The sequence below is a fragment of the Engystomops pustulosus genome, chromosome 6, assembly GCF_040894005.1.
Source record: "Engystomops pustulosus chromosome 6, aEngPut4.maternal, whole genome shotgun sequence".
NCBI lineage: Eukaryota > Metazoa > Chordata > Amphibia > Anura > Leptodactylidae > Engystomops > Engystomops pustulosus.
The window spans coordinates 117,341,652-117,368,992 of record NC_092416.1 but is presented as its reverse complement, the minus strand read 5'-3'; the positions used below and the strand labels follow the sequence as shown (position 1 = coordinate 117,368,992).

The window sequence follows — 27,341 nt, the reverse complement described above, 5'->3', positions numbered from 1 at the left end:
AGCATTGTTGTCTGCTTTCTGCAGCTGTCCTGAACTTGTGCTGAACCACAGGCAGACAAACCTGGGATTCAAGTTGAGGTTGGTGTGTATTAGGCTGTAGCAGGTGCACACTGTCGTTGTGATGTCACCGCAGAGCCTTTCTAACACAAAGTAAGGGCCTTCCACTCTAGCGTTTTTCACATGCGTGTTCTGCGCTTGCTTTTGACGCGCAGAACTTGCATTGCATTCTGTCCCATTGTTTCCAGTGGGCTTGTCCTTTCTTGCCTTTTCTTTTTTAACGTGCGTGCATGCGTTTGTTTTCACGCACATCAAAATAACAACATGCTCTACTTTTGCGTTTCAAGCGTGTTTTTCATGGCCCTTCAAGTGTATGGAGACGCATTAAAAATGCATTGCACTCGCGAGCATTGCAAATGCAAAGTGAGTGCAATGCGTTTTAAAGGGATGGGTTGATAGGTAATGTGTATAAAAGTCAGGAAGTATCGATTTAAGAATTATGTGATGTAAAAACGTGTGCGAGAAAGCACCAAAAACGCAAGAAAAATGCGTACAAAAATGCATACGTGAAAAACATTAAAAATGCTAAGGACCCCAAGGTAAAAAGGACCAAAAATGCAACAAAAAAACATCAGTTTTTCACGCATTGCACCCTGACGGGATGTCTCTGACGTAAGGTCAGAGACAGGTATTAGTTTTTGTTTGTTTTTTCCACCGGGGTGAATAATATACTAAATACTGATCCTGTGCCCCTTTTTAACGCGTATACTTTGAATGAACCTTTAATCAGGGCTTTAAGTACTTCCAGCATTACCACATTTTGTATCTTTTTTTTTTTAAAAGATTTTATTTATGAATTTTTCATTTTTAAATTCAACAATAACACCTTAAAACATTAGACTACGGCGCAGCGTAGTAATACTTAAAGATACCAAAACAGCATAGGCAGATATCGCAATCGGTCAAATGGCATTCTAGTATCAGAAATAGATGACCACATCAGTACATATACAGCATGTAAACGCCGCAGTCGGAACTTAATGAACAAACATTCAGGCACCCATTCTTGCAGACACACAAAGACAAAACACTAACAACACAATACACCACCCTCTTCGCATGGGGTTCGAGCCAGACAAAGGAATTCGTTTTTGATAGTTACTTTACACCGTAGTGTTAGAGTTCATGTTCCATCTAGACCAAATAAATTCAAATTTTTGAGGGCATTGTCTGTTATTGTATACAGAGTAATACATAGGGATAACCTTATTGACCAGCGTTATCCATTTCTGCAGGGGAGGGGGGTCACGATCCTTCCAGGACATAATCACCACCTTACGCGCATAGTACAGAACGAGTCTAAAGAAGATCCTGTCATAATGGCCACCAATGACCTCATTTATTATTCCCAAAAGGCAAACCTTGGGGTTGGCTATATGGGGAAAGCCAAAATGACTGTTGAGGAAGGTTAGCACTTCTGTCCAAAAGGCACTGACCCTGGGACAGGCCCATACACAGTGTAGGAAAGAACCACAGGCTCCCTGACATCTGAAGCAGTTATCGTCCTGTCTAGCCCCCATACGATTAAGTCTTACCGGGGTGTAATAAATTCTGTGAAGGAATTTTGTTTGTACTAGGAAATCCCTAGCGCTCACCACTGAATCAAAGTATGAGTGCTCAACTTCCCCCCATTCCTCTTCTGAGAGGTCTGGGATATCCTCCTTCCAGCGCACCTGAGCCCGATCAAATGGTCTAACTCCCTGTGCTTGCAGAACAGTGTACACTTGTGTGAGGGTTTTTGATAGATCAGGGGTTCCTAGCAGGGTTTCCAGTTTAGTGAATTCAGTGGACAGTTTAGTGGACCCAAACTGGGCCTTAAAGGCGTGCCTCAGTTGGGAATAGTGAAAGGACGCCATGGGGGGCAGGGAAAATTTCTCCCGCAGTTCACTAAGAGAGAGTAGCTCAGAGTTCGAGGATAACAATTGACCCATGAACTTGACACCTGCAGCCCCCCACATCGTCCACCCAGGTAGGGAGAGAAGGTGTGGAAACCAAGGGTTTAACCAAATGGGAGATCTGGGAGACACTGGAGGGGGGGAGGAGGGGCTGACTAGCAATTGGGCTCTTCTCCAGCATACAGCTACGGTACGCAAGGGAATTGGGATTGAGGCCAGGGATTTGTACCTATATAGAAGGTTCGTAAGAGCTTCATATGACCCCATCAGAGACCCTGCCAAAGCAGTAGCTGCATTCCCCCTATCTATGTCGATCCACCACTGTGCGTAGACAAGTTGGGATGCCAAATAGTAAAGGTATAGGTCAGGTGCCGCTAATCCACCCCGGGATCTAGGAGCCTGTAGCACGGCCAGACTAAAACGTGGGCTGGTCCCTTGCCAATAAAAAGTTCTTAAAATACTGTCTATACGTTTAAATATTAGTTTGGGAAGTAGTACCGGGCAGGAGTGAAGTAGATATAAGAATTTTGGTAGATAAATCATTTTAAAAATATTTATGCGACCATATAGGGATATGGGTAATGAGGACCATGCTTGCAACCGTTTCTCTGTGTCTGTTATCAGGGGGTCAATATTTAATGCAACATAATCCTGGACCCTGCGGGACACCCTAACACCAAGATATCTAAAGCTAGATACTACCTGCAGGGGGATAGATAGATTAAGACTGGTATTTCCGGATAAAGGGAAGAGGACTGACTTATCCCAATTTACCCGTAGGCCTGAGATGGAACCAAATCTGTCAATTAGGGAAAGAAGGGACACTAGGGAAGCCCCCACATCTCCCAGGTATACCAAGGTGTCGTCCGCATATAGCGAAACCTTCTCCATGATCGTCCCTCTTACCAATCCAACAATGTCATCGGAAAGGCGAATAGCCACAGCAAGGGGCTCAATGGCCAATGCAAAAAGTAACGGGGACAACGGGCAGCCCTGCCTGGTGCCCCGGCCCATGGGGAAGGGAGCAGACACATTCAGGTTAGTTCTGACCCTGGCTTTCGGACCCTGATATAGAAGCTGGACAAGGGCCAGGAATCTAGGGCCTATTCTCATTTTAGCCAGTATGGCCCATAGATATGGCCACTCGACAGAGTCGAAGGCCTTGCAGTTGTCAAGTGATAGAACAAAGCCAGGATCAGGAGAGCCCGCAGCTGCTTCTATATTTAGGAATAATCTCTGAATATTAATATCCGTTCCCCTGCCGGGCATGAACCCCGTCTGATCCGGATGCACCAGTGACAGAATCACCTTATTCAGTCTTGTTGACAAGATTTTGGCTAGGATTTTTACGTCGGTGTTAAGGAGAGAAATAGGTCGGTAGGAGTCAGGGAAAGAAGGGTCTTTCCCGGGCTTCGGGAGAACTACTATTAAAGCTTCTCTCATAGAGGAAGGCAGTGAGCCATGCTCCAAGGCTGTGTTAAAGACTTCAAGCAGCTTAGGGGCCAAGAATTCACATCTACTCCTATACCATTCTCCCCCCAACCCGTCTAAACCAGGTGTCTTACCTGTCGGAAGAGACTGAATAGCTAATTCTACCTCCTCTGCTGAGATAGGGGAGTCTAGTTCTAGTGATTGAGCAGGTGTTAAGCGCCACAGAGGAAGGTCATCCAAAAAGGCATCCATTTCGGCAGCCGAGGTAGATATGCTAGGACTGTACAGGGAAGAATAAAATTCCTTAAACACCTTATTTATTGAGGTAGGATCATGTACCAAGGCCCCATTCGCATCCGCTATAAAGGGGACTGATGCACACGGTCGTTCCGCCCTGGAGAGGTATGCAAGTAACTTACCATTTTTGTCCCCAAATTCAAAAACTGAGGCTTCAGAAGCCAGAAGGCGTTTGCTAGTGCGTTCTTTGGCCAGAGCAAGGTGTTCCCGCTGCACCTGCGCCCAGGCCCTCTTATTGTCTCCACTGGGATTCTCTAGGTATCTTTTTTCAGCATCCCGTAGTATAGAGGTCAATCCTCTCTCCTTATCACCCAAAACCCTCCTATGCCCCGCCACCCCAGAGATGATCGCCCCCCTCGTAGAGGACTTGTATGAGTCCCATAGTAGCAGTGGGTCTGGATGATCATGATGTGTTTCCCAAAATTCATTATGATCTGTCTGCATTTTCATCTGCACTGTAGGGGAAGAGAGCCATGCAGGGTGCAGGCGCCAAATTCGAGAATCACAGGGAGGGCCAATCAGTAGAGTGAGAAACAAAGCGGAGTGGTCCGAGACACTACGGGGGCAGTGGAGTCAACCATGGGGAGCACGTCAGGAGAGCCTAACGCCAGGTCTATTCGAGAAAACGTCCTGTGCACTGAGGAATAAAAGGTATACTCTTTTTCCAAAGGATATTTCCCCCTCCAGAGATCTTTCAGGCTAAGGGACATTATCCATTCATTTAATCGAGTTGATGCAGGGTCTACACCACTAGTGCGATCCAGAGATGGATCAGGCACCGCATTAAAATCCCCTATACATATTAATGGACCCGGGGGCATGGCTGCCAATTTATCTGTCAGTGCTTGTAATGGACCAGTATCAAAAGGAGGAGGGACGTACACTGAGGCAATGGTGAAGGAGGACCCCCATAAGGAGCAATGCAATACGACAAAGCGGCCAAAATGGTCAATGGCCACCTGTAACACCTCTATTGGAAGGGATTTAGATACAAGTATAGAGACACCTCTTGCATACACTGAGTATGAGGAGTGGTAACCCCTAGCTACCCAGGCACGTTTTAGTGATAGAATTTTTTGTCCTGTAAGGTGCGTCTCCTGTATACAGACTATATGAGGAGACTGTTTTTTAATGGTATCCAAAATTATAGCTCTTTTAAATTTAGAATTTAGCCCTCTAACGTTCCAGCTCATTACTTTAATTGGCGCCATAAAAAAAATGAGGGGGGATATGGGTCTGGCTGGAGGGTTGGAGAATTGGAACCTGCAAAGAGAAGTGGAGAGGACATAGACACAAACAACCATGCGCACACACACACACCCAACTTTACCACAATAAACACATAAGAAAGCATTAACACATGCAAACCTGTATCCCAATTATACATTAGAAACAACCCCCTGTCTAACACTCTAACAACTTAAGTGCAGACCTATACCCTCGAACTATCTAACTACCAGGAACCGTGGTCCCTAACTAGGATAAACCCAAAAACTGCTTATCCCGGGAGCCTGACCCCTACAGTTAGGGGAATAGGAAGTAAATGATGGATAGCACCTATCGCTGAAGCACAGTATAGAGGGAATATCCTAACAATTTACTAAAGGGGGGGGGGCGGAGGCACCCACCCTGAAGTATTGTGTGACATATCTGCATAGCTATATTAGAACTAGAACCCCAGTTATGACACGCAGGTCCTCTTGACTAAGAGGGAAAACTTTGAGTACACTCCAGCCCCTGGTCAGGGAGGAGGGGCTGCCCTAGCACTTCCAGGAGCCCTAGGGGCTGAGTCCACCCAGTGCATGGCTTCGGACGGGGAGGTGAAAAACCGGGTCCTCTGACCATCTATCACACGGAGACGTGCAGGGAAAATCATCAAATATTTGTGCCCCTTATCCCTTAGACGACTACGAACCTCATTAAAATGAGTGCGCTGCTTCCGCACCGCAGCAGAAAAATCGGGGTAAAATGCTATTCTGCTATTACCTAAGAGGATCTCCCCTTTGCCTCTAACCGCTCGCAGGATTGCGTCCCTATCCCTAAAATGTAGCAATCTGACCAGGAAAGGCCTAGGATTTCCCCCCGGAGGGCCAGGGTGAGATGGGACTCTATGGGCCCTTTCTACCGTGAAAAACTGGGAGAAAGTCTCTGCAGGAAGCAAGTCCTTCATCCATTTTTCAAATACCACATTTTGTATCTTATCCCTTAATTCTTAAAGGTAGTTAGAATTTTTACTCACAACATCTTGTATCTTCCCTTACTGCAAAAGTAATCTTTTCACATAGGCCCATACTTCGTCTTTTATGTATTGTGAAATTGAAGGATATAATTTATTTTGTTTTGAGGAGGCACGTTGGAATAAACTTGTAAGCAGTACAGTCCTGGATACTTTTTCTGAAGAAGTTATGTAGACTTCAGCAGAGTGAATGAGAAAATATTTCCATTTTAGGATTGGTGTTCAGTTCTATAAAAGTACAGAATGTTAAAAGTAGTTGTCTGACTCTTGGAAAGAGTATTGTTTTTGTTCAGCTGCTGTCCTCAACTAGTGTTGTATCAGACAAATTTGGAAGTCTAGTAGGGGTCATCGACTGGAGTGGAAACAGCCTAAAATATATATCTTCTTTTAGACAACATAAAGACTAAGGGGGGGATTTATAATTAGGCAGGATTTTGAGCAGTTGTGTATGTGTTAGACTGGCAGGTTTCTATGTGCTCTATGCGAATAGACTGCACCAGTCGCACATATGTTTAACATCTGCTCAATTTCTGCCTTTTTGCAATGTTTTTGCACAGGGAATTCTCAGATACCTCGAACATAAAATTGAGCAAAAACGTCAAAATTGAGCAAGTTTGAGATACATCTCCCCCTGTAGTAGCAATGGACCCACATACACCACCTCCTATGTGGTGTAGTTTTGCGATTAAATTAGCTTTCTTTTTAAAATTCTCAGTTGATAAATGTGATGTTGCACGGTGTTGGACATTCTGTGGTGTATTTTTTCTGCTAAACCCCCCCCCCCCCCACACACAAAAGCAGTGTTTGCGACAATTATACGGCAAGAAGCTACAAAGGACTAATGAAAAATCTCCCCTAAATGTCTAATTACAGTTTATCAGTTTTAGAAACTGATGTTAAATTTCCATAATTTGTCAGGTGTCTACACTGCTACCTTGATGCAACCATGACTATATTGGTTACAGCGGTTACAGTGGGGGCTTCTTTCTAAATCAGCTAATTTGGGACAATGTTTCTATATTGGCTGCAGTAGGTGGGAACCAATGAGGGAGCTGCTCCTTAATTGACTACTGTTGAAGCACTGATGAGATGATGAAGTGGGGAACCTTATATTTTTGTGTTTCTAAATTTGCAGCGGTCATCTGCGCTGCAGATTCAGAGTCTCCCTTTCCAACATGTGCTAAAACGTCCTCTGCTGCAGTGAGATCACATCAGGCAGAGGGGGTAGGGGAGTGCAAAGGGGGAACGTTGAACTTCTTTCTGAAGGTCGGGTTTGGTGCTTTCAAACCCACAATGTTGCGGCACAGACAAGACTCACTAATCAGGAGTCATCCCACATACTTTGTCGTCCCACATACTTTATCATCCCACATACTTTATCATCCCACATACTTTTGTTCTGACTAGGCACATCAAAATAAATTTGGAAACAGTATACAGAATTCTGTCATTCTGTGCACATTTTGACAGAGTGAACAAATTGCTGATGTCTTTGTTACCTTGCACCATTTGTTTTTGCTTTGCAGCGTTGCAGTATTCTCAGTTCTGTCAGCAGAGGAACTACAAGGCCGACATTTACTGTGACATATGTTTGTTAACTGCTGATTTGTCTATGGAGATGGAGAAAAAACGAGAAAAGGATTATTTTATCAAAGTGGGTATGAAAGTAATGTATTGCCATGGAGGAGGGCATTATCTTAGTCATTTATGACTTAGTGTGTCTGCCATTTATGTGTGAGCACCACTTTATAGATTATATTGTGGTACTACAGGTATTACATTGCTTATCCTGTATTGACCCAGAGTTACACCCTGTAATATACTCTAGGGTTGCCCCTAATAGTCTCCAGTTGGAGTTATTTTGTACATTACATTATGTATTCTGTGTTATACAGGATTATACCATATTCTACAATATTACATAATATTTTCTGCTCTATTCTAGAGTTACTGCCCTTATTATATTCCAGTATTGCATATAATGCAGTAGTTTATTTTCTTAGTAACATTAATGAGAACAAATAATGAATGCAGTTGCAGATGTGACTAGGGTAGATAACATTCTACACTGCATTATTTTATATTATTATAATTAATCTAAGAGTGCATGTAATTTTGGGGCTATGGTACTGTACCATAGGGATCCTTAGCATAACATAATGCAAAAGACACATAAAATAAAATGAAAAAGATAGAGGGAGAAAGGGGGTTATCTAGCCTGTGAGAAATATCTTTCCATCAGTAAAGTTAAGTTCAGTAATCAAAAATTAGCAGAATGAAGAATGCAGCTTTGGATGTAATTGTACTATACTGATTAGGCTAGGATACAAGGTAACCAATGTTAAACTTCCAGGGTTTTTTGCAGATGCAGAGACAGAAAAGAGAAGCAAAACGGAGACAACATGAAACAGATGTCCAACGGTTAAGCAAGACACCGACCATTGTGAATCTGCCCTATATGGAATAGTTTTTATTCAAAACTAATTGTAAACCGGCAAGGTATAAGTAAACTATGTTATGTTGAGAAGTGGAATGTTGCTTATAAATATCCATTAGATAAGTTCCTATACTTTATTTGAATGCAAAAGTAAATTGATTTAAGAGAGTTGTTTGGAAAGTGAAAAGAGATATCCTACTCAGATCTGGGGATGACATGGTAAGAGTTTACAGATGTTGTCACAAATTTCCACTACAAACACTCCAGACTAAACTAAATTAAAAGCCTCAAATATCGACTATAATTCGTTTCCTTCTTTTCATCTTTTGTTGAGTCCTTTGTCAAGTCTTAGTTGGCCTAAATGGGCATCTAGTCAGATATGACTTAGACATACATACCTTGAAAAAGGAGAGAGAACCTCCAAAAGCGCCTGGCATATCAGCATAGCAACACGTATTTTGGGATCGGCTGTTCCATTACAAAGCAAAACAGCAAAAGCCAGAATCTTGAAATGTACTTGTCAGAAGATCTGTGCTACAAATGGTGGAGGATCCACATTTCACCAGGTCTTCTGCGCTAAGTCCACTCAGGAGGTATTCATCCCCATTTTCAACAGGATCCAAAACAGCATTTGGTCTCCTTCAACATGTAGTGCACCAACAGAGCACTACAGGCATGTGTGGAATAGACACCGTTCACCACACTCCAAACAGTATGGCAATCGCAAGATAAATATGTGAGTTTCTATCTACGCTTAATACCTGTATTGTTGAAGAGAGCTTTGCATCCTTCTATAGCATTTGGAAACTGATTTGGATTCTGATATATATAATCCAACTTGATGTTCTACCTCATATATATACCTGTTTTGTCATTGTATTTTATTCCTATTTTTATTAAATATTGATATTTTAATATTATATGTTGTATTCATCCATCTTACGCAAGTACAGAGTTACATACGGTTGGAAAAAAAAATTGTGTTGCAGTGTCCGGAAAAAGGGAGGCAAATACTAGAGGAGCTACTAGCTTGGCACACTCTCAAATTAGCCAGAAAAACACACAGATGAAGGCCCCAGATGAAGCTGAAAGGGCAAAATCTAGGTCGGGCATGAGGTCCTCTTTTTACTCTTATCCTTGGTGATCTGCACCATCTGTCCACATTCTTCCTGATACAGGACTGGTGCTATGATCGCGTGTATCCAGTATAGAGAAGTGAACATCGTGACAGGAGGAATTCCTGAGGAAATTTCTTCAATCTCTGATCTATAAGGAACTGGGTGAGACCGTTCTGTGGAACTCTCAATCTTAAAGTTTTATTGTGGAGTTAGAGCACTAACATTGTTTTTTTATGTGTACATATGGTTGGAACCTATATCAGTGCCACAACGTAATTCATTTATATACTGGAAAGACTTGCACTTGTCCTGTCTGTTTAAAAACCATTGGTTTGGGGTCATAACTATTCATGCAAATAACTGCATCAGTTAATGGAGACCTAATGGAGATGTGAACTAGGCCTTATTTTGAAAAAAGTAATATAGATTTTTCATCAGTTTTCTTCGAATATTGGCAGTAAGAAATTTTATCAATCCAGTTATGCTTATTCTGCTGCTTAACTATGAAAAGAAATTTAGATCCAGAACACAATTTTCCCTGGTGAAACTGGACTTGAATTAAGCTAATAGTTATACACCATGCTTAACCTCATGAAAATGGCCGAAGCATTGGTATTCAAAATATGCTTTGTGTATATAGCCATTTGTAAGGTTTATTGATGGAAGCAGAATTGATTTTCACAAAGCAAAGATAATGCGCCTTTATTAACAGGTCCTACTAAAAAGCATTTTATTAGCAGCCAAACTGTGATGATTCATGAGTGTAAAGTGAAGCCACCACCAGGGAACGTGTCTCTGGAATGGATTTTTTTTATAGTAGCAAGCAGTGCATAAAATATCATATCATTTACGATATTATAAAACAAATCTATATATTTTGTGAGAATTGTGAGTTATAAAATTCAGAAAGTGAATTATTTGTGGACGATGAAAAAAGCTGAGCATTCTGGCTCAGTCATTACACAGTGTACTGAGCCCGCAAATCAGCTGTTTAGTATTGAGGCTGAAGACAGATGTTGTGCAAATGTTAAACTGATCAGATATTGGTCACCTATCCTTAACCCTTTAAAGACCTGGCCCTTTTTTGTTTTTTCATTTCTATTTTTCACTCCCCACAATCAAAAATCTATAACTATTTTTTTTACACGTAAAGAGCTCTGCGATGGCTTTTTTCCGCGTAACAAATTGCACTTCATAGTGATGGTATTTATTCTTCCATGCCTATACTGGGAAGCGGAAAAAAAATTCCAAATGCAGTGAAATTGGTGAAAAAACGCATTTGCGCTGAATTCTTGTGGACTTGGATTTTACGGCTTTCACTGTGCGGCCAAAAAGACATTCTTTGGGATGGTGCAATCACAGGGATACCAAATTTGTATAGATTTTATAATGTTTTCATACATTTACAAAGATTAAAACCTTCAGTACAACATTTTTTTTTTAGATTTTACCATCTTCTGGCGCTAATAACTTTTTCATTTTGGTGTAGGAGTTGCAGGTGGTGTAATTTTTTTGCGACTTTTAATGAATTTTGCAATGTTACCATTTTTATGGCTGTACGACCTTCGGATCACTTTTTATTTAATGTTTTACATTATTCAAAATGTCAAAAAAGTGCCATTTTCAAATTCGGGCACTATTTTATGTTACAGGGTTAAAAGCAGTGAAAAAACGTTATCATATTTTGATCAGGCATTTTCGGATGCAGCGATACCTAATGTGTTTATGATTTTCACTGTGTATTTATATCAGTTCTAGGGAATTGGGGTTTCTAGAATTTTAAGCCTTTTTTACTATAATTTTTTTTTTACTTTTTTTATTTTTATTTTACTATTTTTCAGACCCCCTCGGGTACTTTAGCCATTGGTTGTCTGATTGATCCTACCATATACTGCCATACTACTGTATGTAATGTATGAGGAATGAAAATCCCCATATACTGCCAATGTGCAATTAGCACATAGTAATGAATAGGTTAAATCCAGACAGCCTCGGGTCTTCATGGCAACCGATCACCGCTCCCCGATGACGTCACTCAGTGATGATCTCCAACAAGATGGCGGCGCCCATTTGCAAAGACTTACCGGCTATGGAGAGGCCTCAGCCCGTGAGCCTTCTCCTTGCACCCACAGCCGACCCATGACTTGCTATTACGTCACGGATCGTTAAAGGGTTAAGATGAGCAATTATTGATACTGCCCCTTGATAGTGGCATAGGAGGGGAAAAAGTCACAATTCCAGGCCATGTGCCGTAAAACTGGAGTACAAATATATAGACCCCAATACATGTTTGCAGATGTGGGACGAGTAACTAATTGACTAAAAATATGGATAATATATCTGATGGGAATTCCTCTTATAGGCCAGGGGCATATTGGGGAGAGTTTTACTGCACAGAGCTAAAAGGCAGAATTTCCCACCTAGAATCCATAGCAGTGCTGAATGAGATTTCTACAATTCTTATTTGCCATGTTGTTAATGTAAATTGCCCTGTGTGCTTCTCACCTTAAATGGGAATTTTCCAAGTAACCAATACGAATCAGAGACGTTAAAATGGTTTGGAATTTAAACACAATTTACTGGACTCCCATTCTATGCGCAACCAAACTTTTGACAAAATTGTATAAATCAGTTATTTTCCCCTTACTTTACTTCCTTATTTAAGCAGTTTCTGTAAATTAGCATTCTCTTTACATACATTACTGAAAGGGAAGTAAACATTGAAGCTTCCTGTTGAATGTCAGCAAGCAGAGACCTGGAAAACTTTGAGCCATTGATACAGAAAGTATATTTGAAAATGATATGACTTTTCATTATACAAACAATATCAGTTTTATGCTGAAAGTGGACAACCCCTTTACTCATTAGTCTTCTTATTTGTCTGAAGTGAATTGAGCTCTGAATGCTTTCAGATGCATTGTTCCCTGCAGAAGGAATAGCAGACAACACACTAAGATGCTGGTTTCCTCAATTAATTATATTTTAAACCCTTTTAGTTTTCTATATTTCCAGAAGATCTAAATCTAAATAAGAAATAGTCGGGAAGATCCTATAGTGTAACAATAAAGTGATGTAGCAGGTTCTGTACGGATGGAGCCTTGCTTTTTTATATTGGGATTTTCTTGGTGTGATGGGAAAGCATACTCTCCACACCCTGATCATATTCTACAGAGAAGTGTCAGATGGATTTATTTTAATCAATGACTTTATATAAATCTACTTTGTCCTAGAAATAGCCATGTCACTTGTGGAGGAAGGGCATCAACCAGACAGAGAACTTTATAGATCTCTCTATAGACTCAGGGGATGGTGTTACCTTTCATCTCTGTCCATGTGAAAGCCCTCAGAATCAGGGTGAAGAATGTCTACTATGTGCTGCAAGATTTGGGACCTGAGCCACAAGAGACAAGGAAGCTCCAAGCAGTATAAAATAAAACGATGGATGGTTATCTTTAGTTTTCGTAGGGGAGATCTAAAAGTAAGAATTTGCACTACTTAATTAAATCTACTATTCATTTAAATAAATAGCAGCACATAGTAATCAGAAAACATGGCTTGTGATCTGTATACACTCCTTTTATACTATTTCAAAAGAGCAAAGTCCTGTAAGTGTATTGTCAAAGAGGCGAATTTTACTCTTCTAGTGACCAGTCCTCTCCACTGAGGTGAAGAAGTGTTCACATATACATGTAGCATAGTTATGTTTGTCATTGTAAACTGGCAGCTGCATTATTAATCCAATTAATCTCTAAACTAATCTCTAATGCATAATGTTCTAGGTGTGATATGTATGTTTTAGGTCTGTACAGGAAAAAACATCTAAATATATTTAAAGGGCACCTACCACCACGAATCTGCCTATAAAGGTAGATCGGGTGGTAGATGGATGTATGGGACGTGAGGATAGCCCTTTTTAGAGCTAATCCTCACGTCCCCGCTAGCGTCACATAAACTTTATTGCCCTAATATGTTAATTTAATTAAGCGGCTACCGGGGCGTGGAGTAGCCGGACACGAGGCTACACGGCGCGGCTACTCCACGCCCCAGTAGCTGCTTTCCCCCGCCTACCCTGTGATCTTCGGCGCGCAGCTCCTGGCAGCTGCGCGCCCTCGTCCGAGAAGCCGGAGTTCTGCGCATGCGCAGTAACTCCGGCCTCGTTCCCGAGATCGCGCATCTTGGCCGGAGTTACTGCGCATGCGCAGAACTCCGGCTTCTCGGACGAGGGCGCGCAGCTGCCAGGAGCTGCGCGCCGAAGATCACAGGGTAGGCGGGGGAAAGCAGCTACTGGGGCGTGGAGTAGCCGCGCCGTGTAGCCTCGTGTCCGGCTACTCCACGCCCCGGTAGCCGCTTAATTAAATTAACATATTAGGGCAATAAAGTTTATGTGACGCTAGCGGGGACGTGAGGATTAGCTCTAAAAAGGGCTATCCTCACGTCCCATACATCCACCTACCACCCGATCTACCTTTATAGGTAGATTCGTGGTGGTAGGTTCCCTTTAAAGTTGCAAAAAACAGTGCAAGCAACAGTAAAAACAGATGTATGGATGAGCCCTTATCCAATTGGGGGTCATGTTATATTAAACAACTGATATATGATAAGATCTAATTTGATATAAAATACAATGCAACTCAATATTTGCTAAAATTATGTATACAATATTGTCAAATATAAAAGTATACACTATATTATAATAGAGTTAGTCCTGATGCAAAGCTTGAACATGTGTAATTTCAGAAACAAATATAAGATAGAATATATTTTATTTCATTTAACATGTATTTGGCAAAGGTTTCATACGTTTATATACACTACAGGATTTAGTATTTAGAAATAAAGTATTTTTTCCTTATAAAAATTGTGCAGATTTAATATCTAGTTTGCTGCATGGAACAATGATCCACAACCTGTGGCCCTTAAACTCTTGTACAATACAACTCCCAGCATGCCTTGTTGTTGTAGTTTCACAACTGTCCATGAGCTGCTCAAACCTCACAGCTGCTCTTCATTCATAAATCTCAATTCTTCACCAAACAGTGAAATATGTAAACCTCCCTCCTCAGAGCAATATGACATAAGGCAGCAAGAGCAGGCATATGTCCCAGCTTCAGGTCTCGATCACCCTACTGCGTAATGTCAAAGGGAGCTAGAGACCGGAATAATATCCTCCTTAAGTTGGATGGTTATAGCTGGTCAGCAAGCATTAACCTGTTCAAATGATAAAATGTATCAACTTTAACCATTGTAAGGATCCAGAAAAATAACCATCACAGTCAATGAACAAATACTGGTGTTAATAGCCACTGATTTGGATCTGACATGAACATCATCAGCATGGAGTTTGTATGTTCTCACCAGGTTCACAAGGTTTTTCTCCCCCACTATAAAACATGGGAGGTTTAAGAAGCTTCTAATGAAATGGTATAGGGTCTAGATCTTAAACCCCAAAAGTGAAATTCAATATTATGCAAAAATTCTTTGTACAGCTCTATAGAATGTGTGAGTACTGTGGAACATTTAAAAAGCAGCACATTACTTACCCCAAGGCGCCGGCTTCTTATTCTGACATAACCTTGTTTCACTATATCATTAAAATTTGAACCCATTCTCATGAAGTGTCAGAAGTCATAAGCAGCAAAGTTGAGAAGGTAGAACTAAGCCCAAATTATGTGTGGAAAGTAAGAGAGGGCATATTGGATTACTCCTCTTTTATCCTTTGGCTCTTTTTTTAAATCCACTTCAGAGAGTAGGCTAAAAAAGTGAGATGCTAAAGGAAGGCAGCAAAAACTAATGAGACTGGAGAAAGCAGTAACATTGTCATTATATAGATCTGCCTGGTTTTTATTCTGGGCTGTACCATTCTCCTGCAAGTTGCTACCGTGCAGGGGGGGGAAGCATTGCGCTGTGAAAGAACCTGCTGCAGACATGACAGCATCCACCCTCTGCTCCTCCACACTGTGGAAAGCACTGAAGGAAAGCAAACACTATCATTCTCTTCCTCCCTTTGATTAGCATAGAAGCAAAGCAAACAGAAATGCCCAATGTATCTTTCACAAAGGTTAATGCAAAATTACCAACATCCTCTGTGGAGCTCTGGGTGGGTGCAAATCTAACACTGTAACATATTATCCATTTCTAACCATTTTACTACATTTGAATTGTGTAATACAAATTCAAAGGTTTCTATGCTCTGCTTTTTAAAGAGCACTGTTGTGTATATGTTTTATCAGCATAGTTCTTAAATATATTCAGTGATATTTCTGTCCAATTTTTTACCAATTACTCTGAAGATTTGCATATAGGACACTATCAAATGTAGTAATGTTACTAAATAAAATTCATATACGTACTGTGCAGAATGTACATCACATTGGGGCCTTGTAAATTCTGAGTTATATGGTATAATGTAAACTGTTTCTTCTATATTAAGCCACAAATTTCAATGGTCACTGTCATGGATCATAATCTTAAAGGGAACCTGTCACCAGGGACCTCATTTTTCACTACAGACAGATTGCAAAAGCCCATGACACCAGCAGTGCAAATACTGTATATACTGGTGTATAAGCCGAGTTTTTCAGCACAAAAAACGTGCTGAAAAACATCCCCTCGGCTTATACACGAGTCAATGCACAAAAAATACTTTAAAAATAATAAACTTATATACTCACCCCCCGGTGGCCCCGGTGTGCAGCGCTGCTCCCCCGATGTCGGGCGGCTCGTCTTCTGGCCTCCGCACCCGTCTTCTTTCTTCTGCTGGCCACCGCCATGTTTTTCTCCCTGGCGGCGCCGAGTATGACGTTAGCAGCGGCGCGTCATACTATGCGCCTGCCGGCCTACTATGCTATGCGTCATACTATGTGAACAGTGGCGGCGCCCAGCAGAAGAAAGAGGACGGGCACAGAAGCCTGAAGACGAGCCGCGCGGACATTGGGGGAGCAGCGCTACACATCGGGGCCACCAGAGGGTGAGTATGTAAGTTTTGTTTTTTGGTTTTTTTTAAAGCTGGGCTGGCTGTATTCTACTGCGGGCAGGCTGGGGTGGCTGTATACTACTGGGGGCAGGCTGTAGACTACTGGGGGCAAGCTGTATACTACTGGGGGCAGGCTGGGCTAGCTGTATACTACTGGGGGCAAGCTGGGAAGGCTGTATACTATAGGGGGCAGGCTGGCTATATACTGGGGGGGGGGGTCTGTGACCAATGCAATTCCCACCCTCGGCTTATACTCGAGTCAATACTTTTCCCAGTTTTTGGTGGTAAAATTAGGAGTCTCGGCTTATACCCGAGTATATACGGTATGCCTTTCTGCCTTTTCTAAGCATTTGCATTACAATATAATTGTGTGTTATAACTTACCTTGCTCCCTGTCAAAATCCTGGGGTAGTCACAGGGGCTGGACTTTGGTTTGGATGCATTTCAAAAAACAACATGTGGCTTGTCTGTGTTACCCACCCCTCAGAGCTTTGCCCCCACTTTTGTGCTCCTCTACAGCTCCACCGCCTGCTTCTTCTCAGAGGTCACAGCCTGGTCAGCCTGACATCAGTGGGGGAGGGACAATCTGTACAGGAGCACAAACATGGAGACAGCCTGCAGCTCAAACAGGTCAAATGTTGTTTTTTGAAATGCATGCAAACCAAAGTCCAGCCCCTGTGACTACCCCAGGATTTTGTCAGGATGCAAGAGTAAGTTATAACAAACAATTATATTGTAATGCAAATGCTTAGAAAAGGCAGAAATGCATATTTGCAATGCTGGTGTAATGGGCTTTTACAATCTGTCTTTAGTGAAAAATGTGGTCCCTGGTGACAGGTTCCCTTTAACCTGCCACCCCATTTTTCAACAATACAGTTAGTGGCAGGTTCCTCTAGAGCCCAAGTAACTAACCAACACCCTTCTTTTAGCTAAAAAGTGTTCCCCTCAGATTCCCATAAATCATCTTTATAATTTTACCTGGTATTTAAGCATGTCTTTAGTGAGTCGAAGTGGACATGGCCTCCTTGGGCTGAATCCAGCAGCTGATCCTCATGCTTTCTCTGCAGGCAGGAGTAATGTCATCTGACCAGGAGGGAGACAGGTCTTTTAGCCTTCTTACATTACCAAACTGTACACCGAGCATATATCTCATGAAATCACAGCAAATTATATCACATGAAATCACAGCAGCCTGCATGGAGAGGTGTAGACGTCCATGTAGGCTTGCTGTGATTTTTTTATGTGGTCAGATATGTGCACGGGGTACAGTTGGCTAATGATAAAAGGTTTAATCACTTGTGATGTCACCCAGATCACAAGACATTAGGCTATGCCCCTCGACTCGTTCCATAGATACCAGGTAAGTTTATAACTCAGATTTGATGGGGATTCGAGGCATAACATTTTTAGCTAAAAGAAGTGTGTCATATAGTTACTAGGGCTCTATAGCAACCTGCCACTAGCTGTTTATGTGAAAAATGTGGTGACAGGTTTGCTTTAAGTTCAGGAAGGGAGCCGGGCAGCTCACACCAAACTATCTTCTGACAGCTCACCATACTCCAAAAATACTCCACAAGGCTCTTATTTAAGTGAAGCTTTATTATTATCAAAAAAGAACACTGCTTAAAAACAAAGGAGTAATCATAAAATGGTAACATAAACTAGACAGACATACACATACTATGAAAAAATAACACTTTGGTAAAATAAAAGCAATAAAAATAGAACTCAGTACATTACTTAGCACCTGGAAAAGTAGAAATGATCAATCCATCTGCTAGGGATCCCTATAGAATGACAATTTTCTATAGTAAATATGCAAACAAGTTGCCCCTCGACGAGGACTCTTTGAGACAATTGAAACATCTAGACTTGGAAATCTCTCAATCCCTGGAATATCTGGGTATAAAAGTTAGTTCCAGCGTGGGTGATTATGTAGCACTGAACTTGGTTCCCCTTTTGTCAAAATTGAAGGGTAAAGTGAACACGAAATTACCATTGGCTACACTACATTGGCAAATACATGGAGAGAGGTAAAGAAGTTGCTATGAATTGAGGGAGGATTTAGATTTACACCTTCGTGGGGTAATCTTAACTTCCCAGAGCTGAATAAGATAGAAGACTTTTTTTTAATGGGAAAAGAGAGGCATTTGGGTGATAATTGGGCGTTGCCTATGTTTCAATTTTGGGTAGACTCTGGTATTATAAGGGATAGGGATTTATTTAGGTATTGGCAAACCAGTAGATATACTCCAGAAGAAAAAATTCCCAACTGTAGACTATACTGTTGTGGCATTGTTGCATCTCTTCAGTAAAGAGTAGGGAACTGGCTTAGCTGAGTGACAGGCTTTTGACTTAAGTGATAGCTCTCCTCACATAGATGTTGCCAATTAAGACTGCTATGTAGGCATCTGGAGACTTATAGCCATTGATGCCCCGCTAGGGGATTCAGGAAATATGTAAATATGTTTCACTTCCACCTACAAAGGATTCCAAAATCCCCCATAGCCCCTTGCCCGTGTTGACATAGAGAAGTGTTTTGTGACACCTTTTTGCCTCAAAATGTTTGTATGATGATATTTTGTCTTGTGTGCATCCGTCATAATGTCTAACTCACCTACATACCAAACATGGAGATAGCAGTAGCAATAATTTATGAATATTTAATAGCTCCCTGGTGCTAAGGTGTTCTTAAGTTGTCTTTTCTAAAGTAGCAACAGCAACCTGTATTCAATTTTTAGGTGGAACTATACATTTCTTCTGAATATGAATATTTCTTTGATGTGTATTACAAATGGGGTTGGCATCATCTGTAGAGGACACTAGTCTTTTTCTTACCTGTACAATTACTACACTCTTTTCACCAACAACAAGACTTTTCTGATTCACTTATTACTGCATATTTTTCACCGACAACAAAATGTTTCTGATTCACTTATTATTGTGTGCTTTTCACCGAAACTTTTGTGATTTATGTACTTCTGCACGATTTTCACAACAACTAAACTTTTGTGATTCAATTATTAATGCACAAAGAAAACAACCCTTTTCTGATTAGCGTATTACAGCAAACTTTGCAATCAAGATGTGAATAAGATTGATGTTTAAAGGGAACCTACCACCACGAATCTACCAATAAAGGTAGATCGGGTGGTAGGTGGATGTAAGGGACGTGAGGATAGCTCTTTTTAGAGCTAATCCTCACGTCCCCGCTAACTTTTGGTACACTTTATTGACCTAATATGTAAATTTTGTTAAGGCGGCTACTGGGGCGTGGAGTAGCCGGCACGAGGCTACACAGCGCGGCTACTCCAAGCCCCAGTAGCCACATTACTCCTCCTACCCTGTTGCGTGCGGCGCGCAGCTCCTCGTAGCTGTGAGCCCTCGTTCGTCCTGATGGCGTTCTGCGCATGCGCAGAATGCCGGCTGAGCAGTCCCAGCTCCGAGGCCGGAGCTACTGCGCATGCGCAGTAGCCGGCTTGTCGGACGAGGGCGCGCAGCTACGAGGAGCTGCGTGACGCACACAACAGGGTAGGAGGAGTAATGTGGCTACTGGGGTGTGGAGTAGCTACGCTGTGTAGACTCGTGCCGGCTACTCCACGCCCCAGTAGCCGCATAACGAAATTTACATATTAGGTCAATAAAGTGTACCAAAAGTTAGCGGGGACGTGAGGATTAGCTGTAAAAAGAGCTATCCTCATGTCCCTTACATCCACCTACCACCCGATCTACCTTTATAGGTAGATTCGTGGTAGTAGGTTCTCTTTAATGATTTTTCTGCAGCTACATACTAACAGAGGGAGGACCGTCAAGATCTTGCTGGATGATGCCGTAAAAACTAATAATCCTGTCTGGTCTTTACAAGTATTGCTGTACAATCCTCTTCAAAGAATACCCCAGATTAAATTCTTCAAAAGTGCCCTTATAAGGGCAATTAGTACAGATTTTCACCTATCCTTAATAATAGGAGCCTCTTCTATACACTTGACAAGGACAATTGTTGTTTTTTCAGAATTCCCTGCCTAGCTGACTGGCGCTGTGACAGATAGTACTAGGGAGAGTTTTCTGCTTGAGTCACATGTCCAGTCTGGCCAATCACAGGCTGAAAGCGGCTTTTTTGGCTGATTCAGCAGTCAATCAAGCTGCTTGACCTTTTTTCCCAGAACACAGACTTGGATCCTGAATAGTGATGCATGTTCGGGCTCTGGATCCTTGGGTGCCGAACCTTTGAAATTCAGTATGTACCAGAACATTGCAATATAGGTCTGCTTATCAGAATCTATCAAACCAATCCTACAGCTGTTGAACTTAAACTAGGGATTGTGATTATTTCCACATGCACTATTAGTGGGTATGTTGGTTGTTTAAAGGGGCATCCCCCGGCAGTGTAGTAGGCCTGTGCGTGGGGCTCCTGGTGTTCAGGCCTCAAAAATGCAGATAACTTAATTCTATGTCATGAAGGAATCAGAAATCAGCTGACTGATTGCAGACTGAATGCACCACCGGAAGTCCACAGCTGAAAGTCTCCTACAGAATCTTACATTTGGGAGCTAGCACCACATATTTTGCTGGTTACTAAAGCACATGTTGGACCTTCCTGAATGCTAGTGTTTAGGGCTAACAGTATCTGCATTTGGGAGCAACTCCCACCTTATATTGCACTTCAATTCAATACAATTCAATTGAAACGTGTGAGCACATTCTCAGGTTTTAGCTTAGGTGTGTATTATGATGTTCTGCAGCAGCTGAGGTGTGTATTATGAGGTGCAGCAGTAGATGAGATGTGTTTTATGCGATTCTGCAGCAGCTGAGCTGTATATTGAGATGTACTGCAGCAGCTGATGTGTTTATTGTGCTATAGTGAGGTGTGTATTATGCTGTACTGAGGTGTATATTGCAAGTGATCACATTCTCAGGATTTACCTTAGGTGTGTATTATGATGTTTTGCAGCAAATGAAGTGTGTATTATGATGATTTACAGCAACCAAGGTGCGTATTATGATGTACTGTTATGGCTGAGGTGTGTAATATAAGGTTCTGCAGCAGATGAGGTGTCTGTTTTATGTGGTTCCACAGCAGCTGATGTGGTTATTATAATTTTTTTCAGCAGCAGAGTTTTATGTTATGATGTTCTACTGCAGTAGAGATGCATATTATTCGGTTCTGCAGCAGCTGAGGCATGGGTTGAATCCGTTCATCCCTCTCAAGTGGGCAAAAATTGGTCGTTAAAGCTCTGAGAGCTGGGGAGAAGCTGGGCTACGATGCGGCTCCCTCCCCTAGTGGACCGCAGAGCACGGGAGACTGTGGCTCCTTGCTCTGCTGCCTTCCATCTCACAGGCTGCAAGTGGCCTGTGATATGGGGAACTGGCAGCCTCCTCCTGCACAGGCGATTCAATGCATCCCCATGCGCCGGGTCCCTGCTTCACACTTATTACTACTGGCTACTGGGGGCACTGCTATTCAGACTACTGGGGGTTATATTTAAATAGTTACATAGTCAATATAAGTGAAAAAATACATATGTCCATCAAGTTTAACCACACAAAAGGGAAACAATTCTATATTATAATATAATCTATATAACCATCAATGTTATTTGAGGTAAAAAGGCATCTAGACCCTTCTTGAAGCTCTCTGCTGTCCCTACTCTGCCATTGCCTGAGACAGTCTATTTCAAAAATATAGGTATTGCAGTAGAGATGCCTTGTCTCCTCTGCTGATTAAACCTTGTTTTCTCCAGGCAAAGACAGTGCCCCTTGTCTTTTGATTTGCTTTAACCTGTAGCAACTTTACACCAAAGTTTTTGTATGGACCCTTCATACATTTATATAAATTAATAATGTCCCCTCTTGGTCATCTCTTTTTGAGACTAAATAAATCTAATTCTTGGTTAATATGGGGCTCGGTGAATATATTGGCTGCTGTGAGGCACTTGTCTGCTAATATATTGGCTAATGTTGGAGCACTGTGTGTTTTTGGAGGCAATGTGGTTATTGGTTACTGTGGGACACTGTAACTATTGGCTGCTGTAGAGCTATGTGACTGTTGCCTACTGTAAGACTTTGTGGCTATATTGGCTATTGTGGGGAACTAGTGTTACTAATCTTACATGCTAGAGAGAGATACATAAATCCATCAGAATCCAATGAAAAATTATAAAAATTACAGGTTTGCTTCATATCAATTCAATAAGCAGTCTATAGTGAAGAACAATAAGTATGTAAATAAGCATGTAAAAATGAACATATCACAACATAGAAAACCTTTAACATGTCTAGACCCATTGTCACGACGAGGCCGCCACAGCTGCTTCATCACGTGACTTGGGGTGCAACTGTATGGGTTAATTTAGCCTACTCAAACTTGTGCTCACCTTTTATTTAGGACACAAATAGAGCATAAATCACACATCATACAGCACCAGCGCCCCAATTATTAATCCGCTGCCACCACTTATTGCATTTATACTGTATCGCACTCTACATCCACTCTTACTTCTCAAGCAGTCACCTTGTTACACCAGTAGACAGGCACACTCAGCACTTTAGCAGTCACACAGCTAACCACACTTTACAAGGCTATGAGTTTGCAGAGCATGCAGGGACCAAAATTAAAGTAAATGCTTTAATTACAAAAAGGTATCAGTGTGTAAAAAAAGGAGTTAAAAACAACAAAAGAATTACAAAATAAAATGACATAACACAGCAAAACAGTTACAAAATAAAAATGGAGAAAAAAAATAACAGAAACAAATCAAATAAATTCCTGAGTCCCTGGAGGTGGGAGAAATATGAAACACTCCTGCTTGCCTAGCAGCCCCCAAAAAGTGAACATTATTTCCTGTATCTCATTGTTTTATAAGATCTCTGTTCAGTTGGGGTTTCAGAACCTTCCATTGATTAATTGGTCCACAGGGTCATTTAGGATTGGACAAAATGTTAAGGAGAGTCCTTTAAATAGTCCTTTGCTTCCAAGTCCTGATGCAGAAGGGGGGGGGGGTGACCAAATGTCTTTTGAAGTCATCACAAAACAGTCTTCAGATCACAATTTATCAGGCTGTAAAGGATGTTGTAAAAGCTGCCTGGACGCTTCAAAAGACGCCAATTGTTGTATATTTCAAGAATTCTACACACTTAAAATAAGTCCTTCCCTGACACCGATGTCTTATGGGGCTCTGCAAGAAGTGTCTGTAGGTTCCACAAATAGAAAGTTGAAGGAGCATGACGCTTCTAAAAATGTCAATCCAAAGGGACCAAGTTTTTTTGGAATTTTGAATAGTTTCTGTTGGAAAGGGCACTTATCTATTATCTCTGAGCTGCTGAGAGAGGTGAAGTAATCCCCAATGTAGGGGATCATAAGTTTTCACCCTCCCTAGCTAACTTAACAATGTCCTGGTGGGAGAAGATGACTGTTTATACAGATACTAATCCCTTTTTAGAATGTATAGAGTGGTATGGCAGATACAGTGACGATAAACTTATCGTCTGGAAAAGACCTGCCACACCACTCTTTGTACAATATCTTAACAATAACTCCTGCAATCTGCGGTTCACCTCCTTTACACATCCGTCGTAAATTGTGTTCCTGGACTTAAAATTCACCAGAACAGCAGGTGAAGTTGTCAATACTCGCACTTATCGCAAACCTACATCAGGTAACACCATTCTGCACGCCAGATCACACCATCCAGAACATCAAAAGGATTTCAGTGGGTGAATTTGTCAGAGCAAAACGCAATTGCAGTAGAATACTCTAGAGAAATCAATGCTATATGTACTCGCTTGAACAAAAGAGGATATCCCAATTGGACACTCAAGCGCGCAAATGGCATTGTAAATAAAAAATATAGAGATCTTTTAATAAACCCGCCCACCAGTAAAAACAAGGATGTGAACCCCGATGAAAATAATGCAACAAATAAAAACAAGAATAATATAACTACCTTAGTTTTACAGTACGGCTCGCAGTTCAATGCAACTTAATGTATGTTGGACAAACCTCTCGTAAGCTTAAAACAAGGTTTATGGAACACCTGAATGATATTAAAAATCCAGCAAATCGCAATTTATCAGGTGCGTCAAAACATTTTTTCTCTGTACATGATGCTAAAATAGAACATTTGTGTATCTATGCCATCAAAACAATCAATAAACCTTCATGAGGAGGTAATATAGGAGCTTTGCTTCGCAATCGCGAAGCCTTTAGGATTTTTAATCTTGATACACGTTATCCTCTGGGTCTTAACTTCAAAAAAGAACTTATGTATCATTATGTCTAAACAATAACATGAAGATCAATGGTTTACTTATCTCATTCAGGTCACTTTAAACCTCTTTTCTTCTTTATCCGAACTTTCCCTTTATAATATACAGCTCACCTCCACATTTACAGTCCTTTACTCATTGTTTTAACACATGTTCATGTTTTTATCTTCCTTTAGACTCCCAGACATCCTCTTGGGTTATCGGGGAGGTTGCTTCCATATCCCCCGCGACTGTATGGATTTTCCCACTATCTATCACGAGAACACGGCGAGGGCTTACCAAATGACTCCGACTTTTTTGTCACCCCTACTTAAGAGGAGATTCAAGTAGTGATTTTGCTCATCTAGTGGGTGAGAATTTGGGCACACTACTGGAATCATGGATTCCCCCCCCCCCCCGTTACTTGGATGGAAGTGATTCACCAGACTCATACTAAGTTCTGGTATGACCCATAAGATCACAATTCTTCATAGCCACAGCTATGGAGCAACGGCAGCAGTACACAGCTATGCATAAAGCTAGAGCCACAGTATACAACCATACATGGAGCTACAGCCACAGTACAAAATCATACATGGAGCTACAGCTACATTACAAAACCATATATGGAGCTACAGCCACAGTACACAGCCAAACATGGAGCTACAGTCACAGCACACAGCCAAACATGGAGCTAAAACCACAGTACAAAACCATACATGTTGCTACAGCCGCAGTACACAGCCATACATGGAGCTACAGCCGCAGTACACAGCCATACATAAAGATAGAGCCACAGTGCACAGCCATACATGGAGCTACAGCCGCAGTACACAGCCATACATAAAGATAGAGCCACAGTACACAACCATACATGGAGCTACAGCCACAGTACAAAACCATACATGGAGCTACAGCTACATTACAAAACCATATATGGAGCTACAGCCACAGTACACAGCCAAACATGGAGCTAAAACCACAGTACAAAACCATGCATGGAGCTACAGTCACAGAACACAGCCATACATGGAGCTAAAACCACAGTACAAAACCATACATGGAGCTACAGCCGCAGTACACAGCCATACATGGAGCTACAGCCGCAGTACACAGCCATACATAAAGCTAGAGCCACAGTACACAACCATACATGGAGCTACAGCCACAGTACAAAACCATACATGGAGCTACAGCTACATTACACAGCCAAACATGGAGCTAAAACCACAGTACACAGCCAAACATGGAGCTAAAACCACAGTACAAAACCATAAATGGAGCTACAGTCACAGAACACAGCCATACATGGAGCTAAAACCACAGTACAAAACCATACATGGAGCTACAGCCGCAGTACACAGCCATACATGAAGCTACAGCAGCAGTACACAGCCATACATGGAGCTACAGCTGCAGTACACAGCCATACATAAAGCTAGAGCCACAGTACACAACCATACATGGAGCTACAGCCACAGTACAAAACCATACATGGAGCTACAGCTACATTACAAAACCATGTATGGAGCTACAGCCACAGTACACAGCCAAACATGGAGCTAAAACCACAGTACAAAACCATACATGGTGCTACAGTCACAGCACACAGCCATACATGGAGCTAAAACCACAGTACAAAACCATACATGGAGCTTGTTATTTTACTATGAATACAGCTATTTTTTAAATCGGACATGTCAGGAGTGATGTCCATTTTTGCTCTATTACTACATATGATAAGAGCATCTTCACTTACAGTCTACAGGTGGATAACAACATTTATTTACAGCACTTTCTTTTAGTGCTGTATTATGTACTTAGTTTGGTTCTTGATTGTATATGTACTGAGGGAGTTCTGGCTCAGAATTTTTGGACTAAGCTGAGTTCTGGTGCTGTATTTATCTATCGATCTTGGTTTTGGTGCTGTATATATGTACAGAGCTTAGTGTTGGTGCTGGAGGTCTGACGAAGACCTCTGTGTCTGCCATGTATGGTGGCCTTTTAGGCCCAGTCCAGTCTATTAGGCAAACTGTCAGTAAATCACGGACAGATACAATGTATTGCATTACAGAAATATTGCAATATATTTAATGGGGGGATCAGGGTATCCACAGTGTAAGTCCCCTAGTGGGACAGTACAAAAACAGTAAAACTTTTTTATTATTATTAAACAAATAAAGATAAAGAGTTTTACAAGCAGTAAAACATAAAAAAAAAACTGTACATATTTGGTGTCTCCTTAATCGTACTAACATACAGAATAGTTTTATCATGTTTATTATACTGCATGGTGAGCTGCATAATAGATTTGATTAAAAAACTAGTGATAAAACAATTGTTTTATTCTGTTGCATTGCAGGAAAGAAATGCTAAATTTGAATCCTCATACTATTTTTACCATTTGGAAAATACAAATCTTACCATAAAAAAGAAGCCCTCATGTGCCCGTGTCAGATAAAAAATTAAGAAGCTATGTCTTTTGGAATTTGAGCAGGGGAAATGTAAAAAAAAGGTCTGTGTCCTGAAGGCCATTTTATGCATTTCAGGCCATTTTTGGCATCCTTCAAGTGTTAAAGGGGCAGGATCTGTTTGGAGGTATGGTAAATCCAGTTTATCCAGTTTATCCAACTTCAGGCCTAAAGCGAAAACG

The 27,341-nt window shown here is 41.4% G+C and overlaps 1 protein-coding gene across 1 annotated transcript in view; it reads right to left on the bottom strand.

Moving 5' to 3' along the window:
* The window catches only part of DOK5 (docking protein 5), a 114,390-nt gene extending 99,101 nt beyond the window's left edge, over nt 1-15,289 (bottom strand). Inside the window, exon 1 of the mRNA XM_072110670.1 lies at nt 15,012-15,289. Within this exon, the coding sequence (XP_071966771.1) occupies nt 15,012-15,083 (72 nt within the window). The 5' untranslated portion in view covers nt 15,084-15,289. The remainder of the gene's footprint in view (nt 1-15,011) is intronic.
* Nucleotides 15,290-27,341: the final 12,052 nt, after the last annotated feature.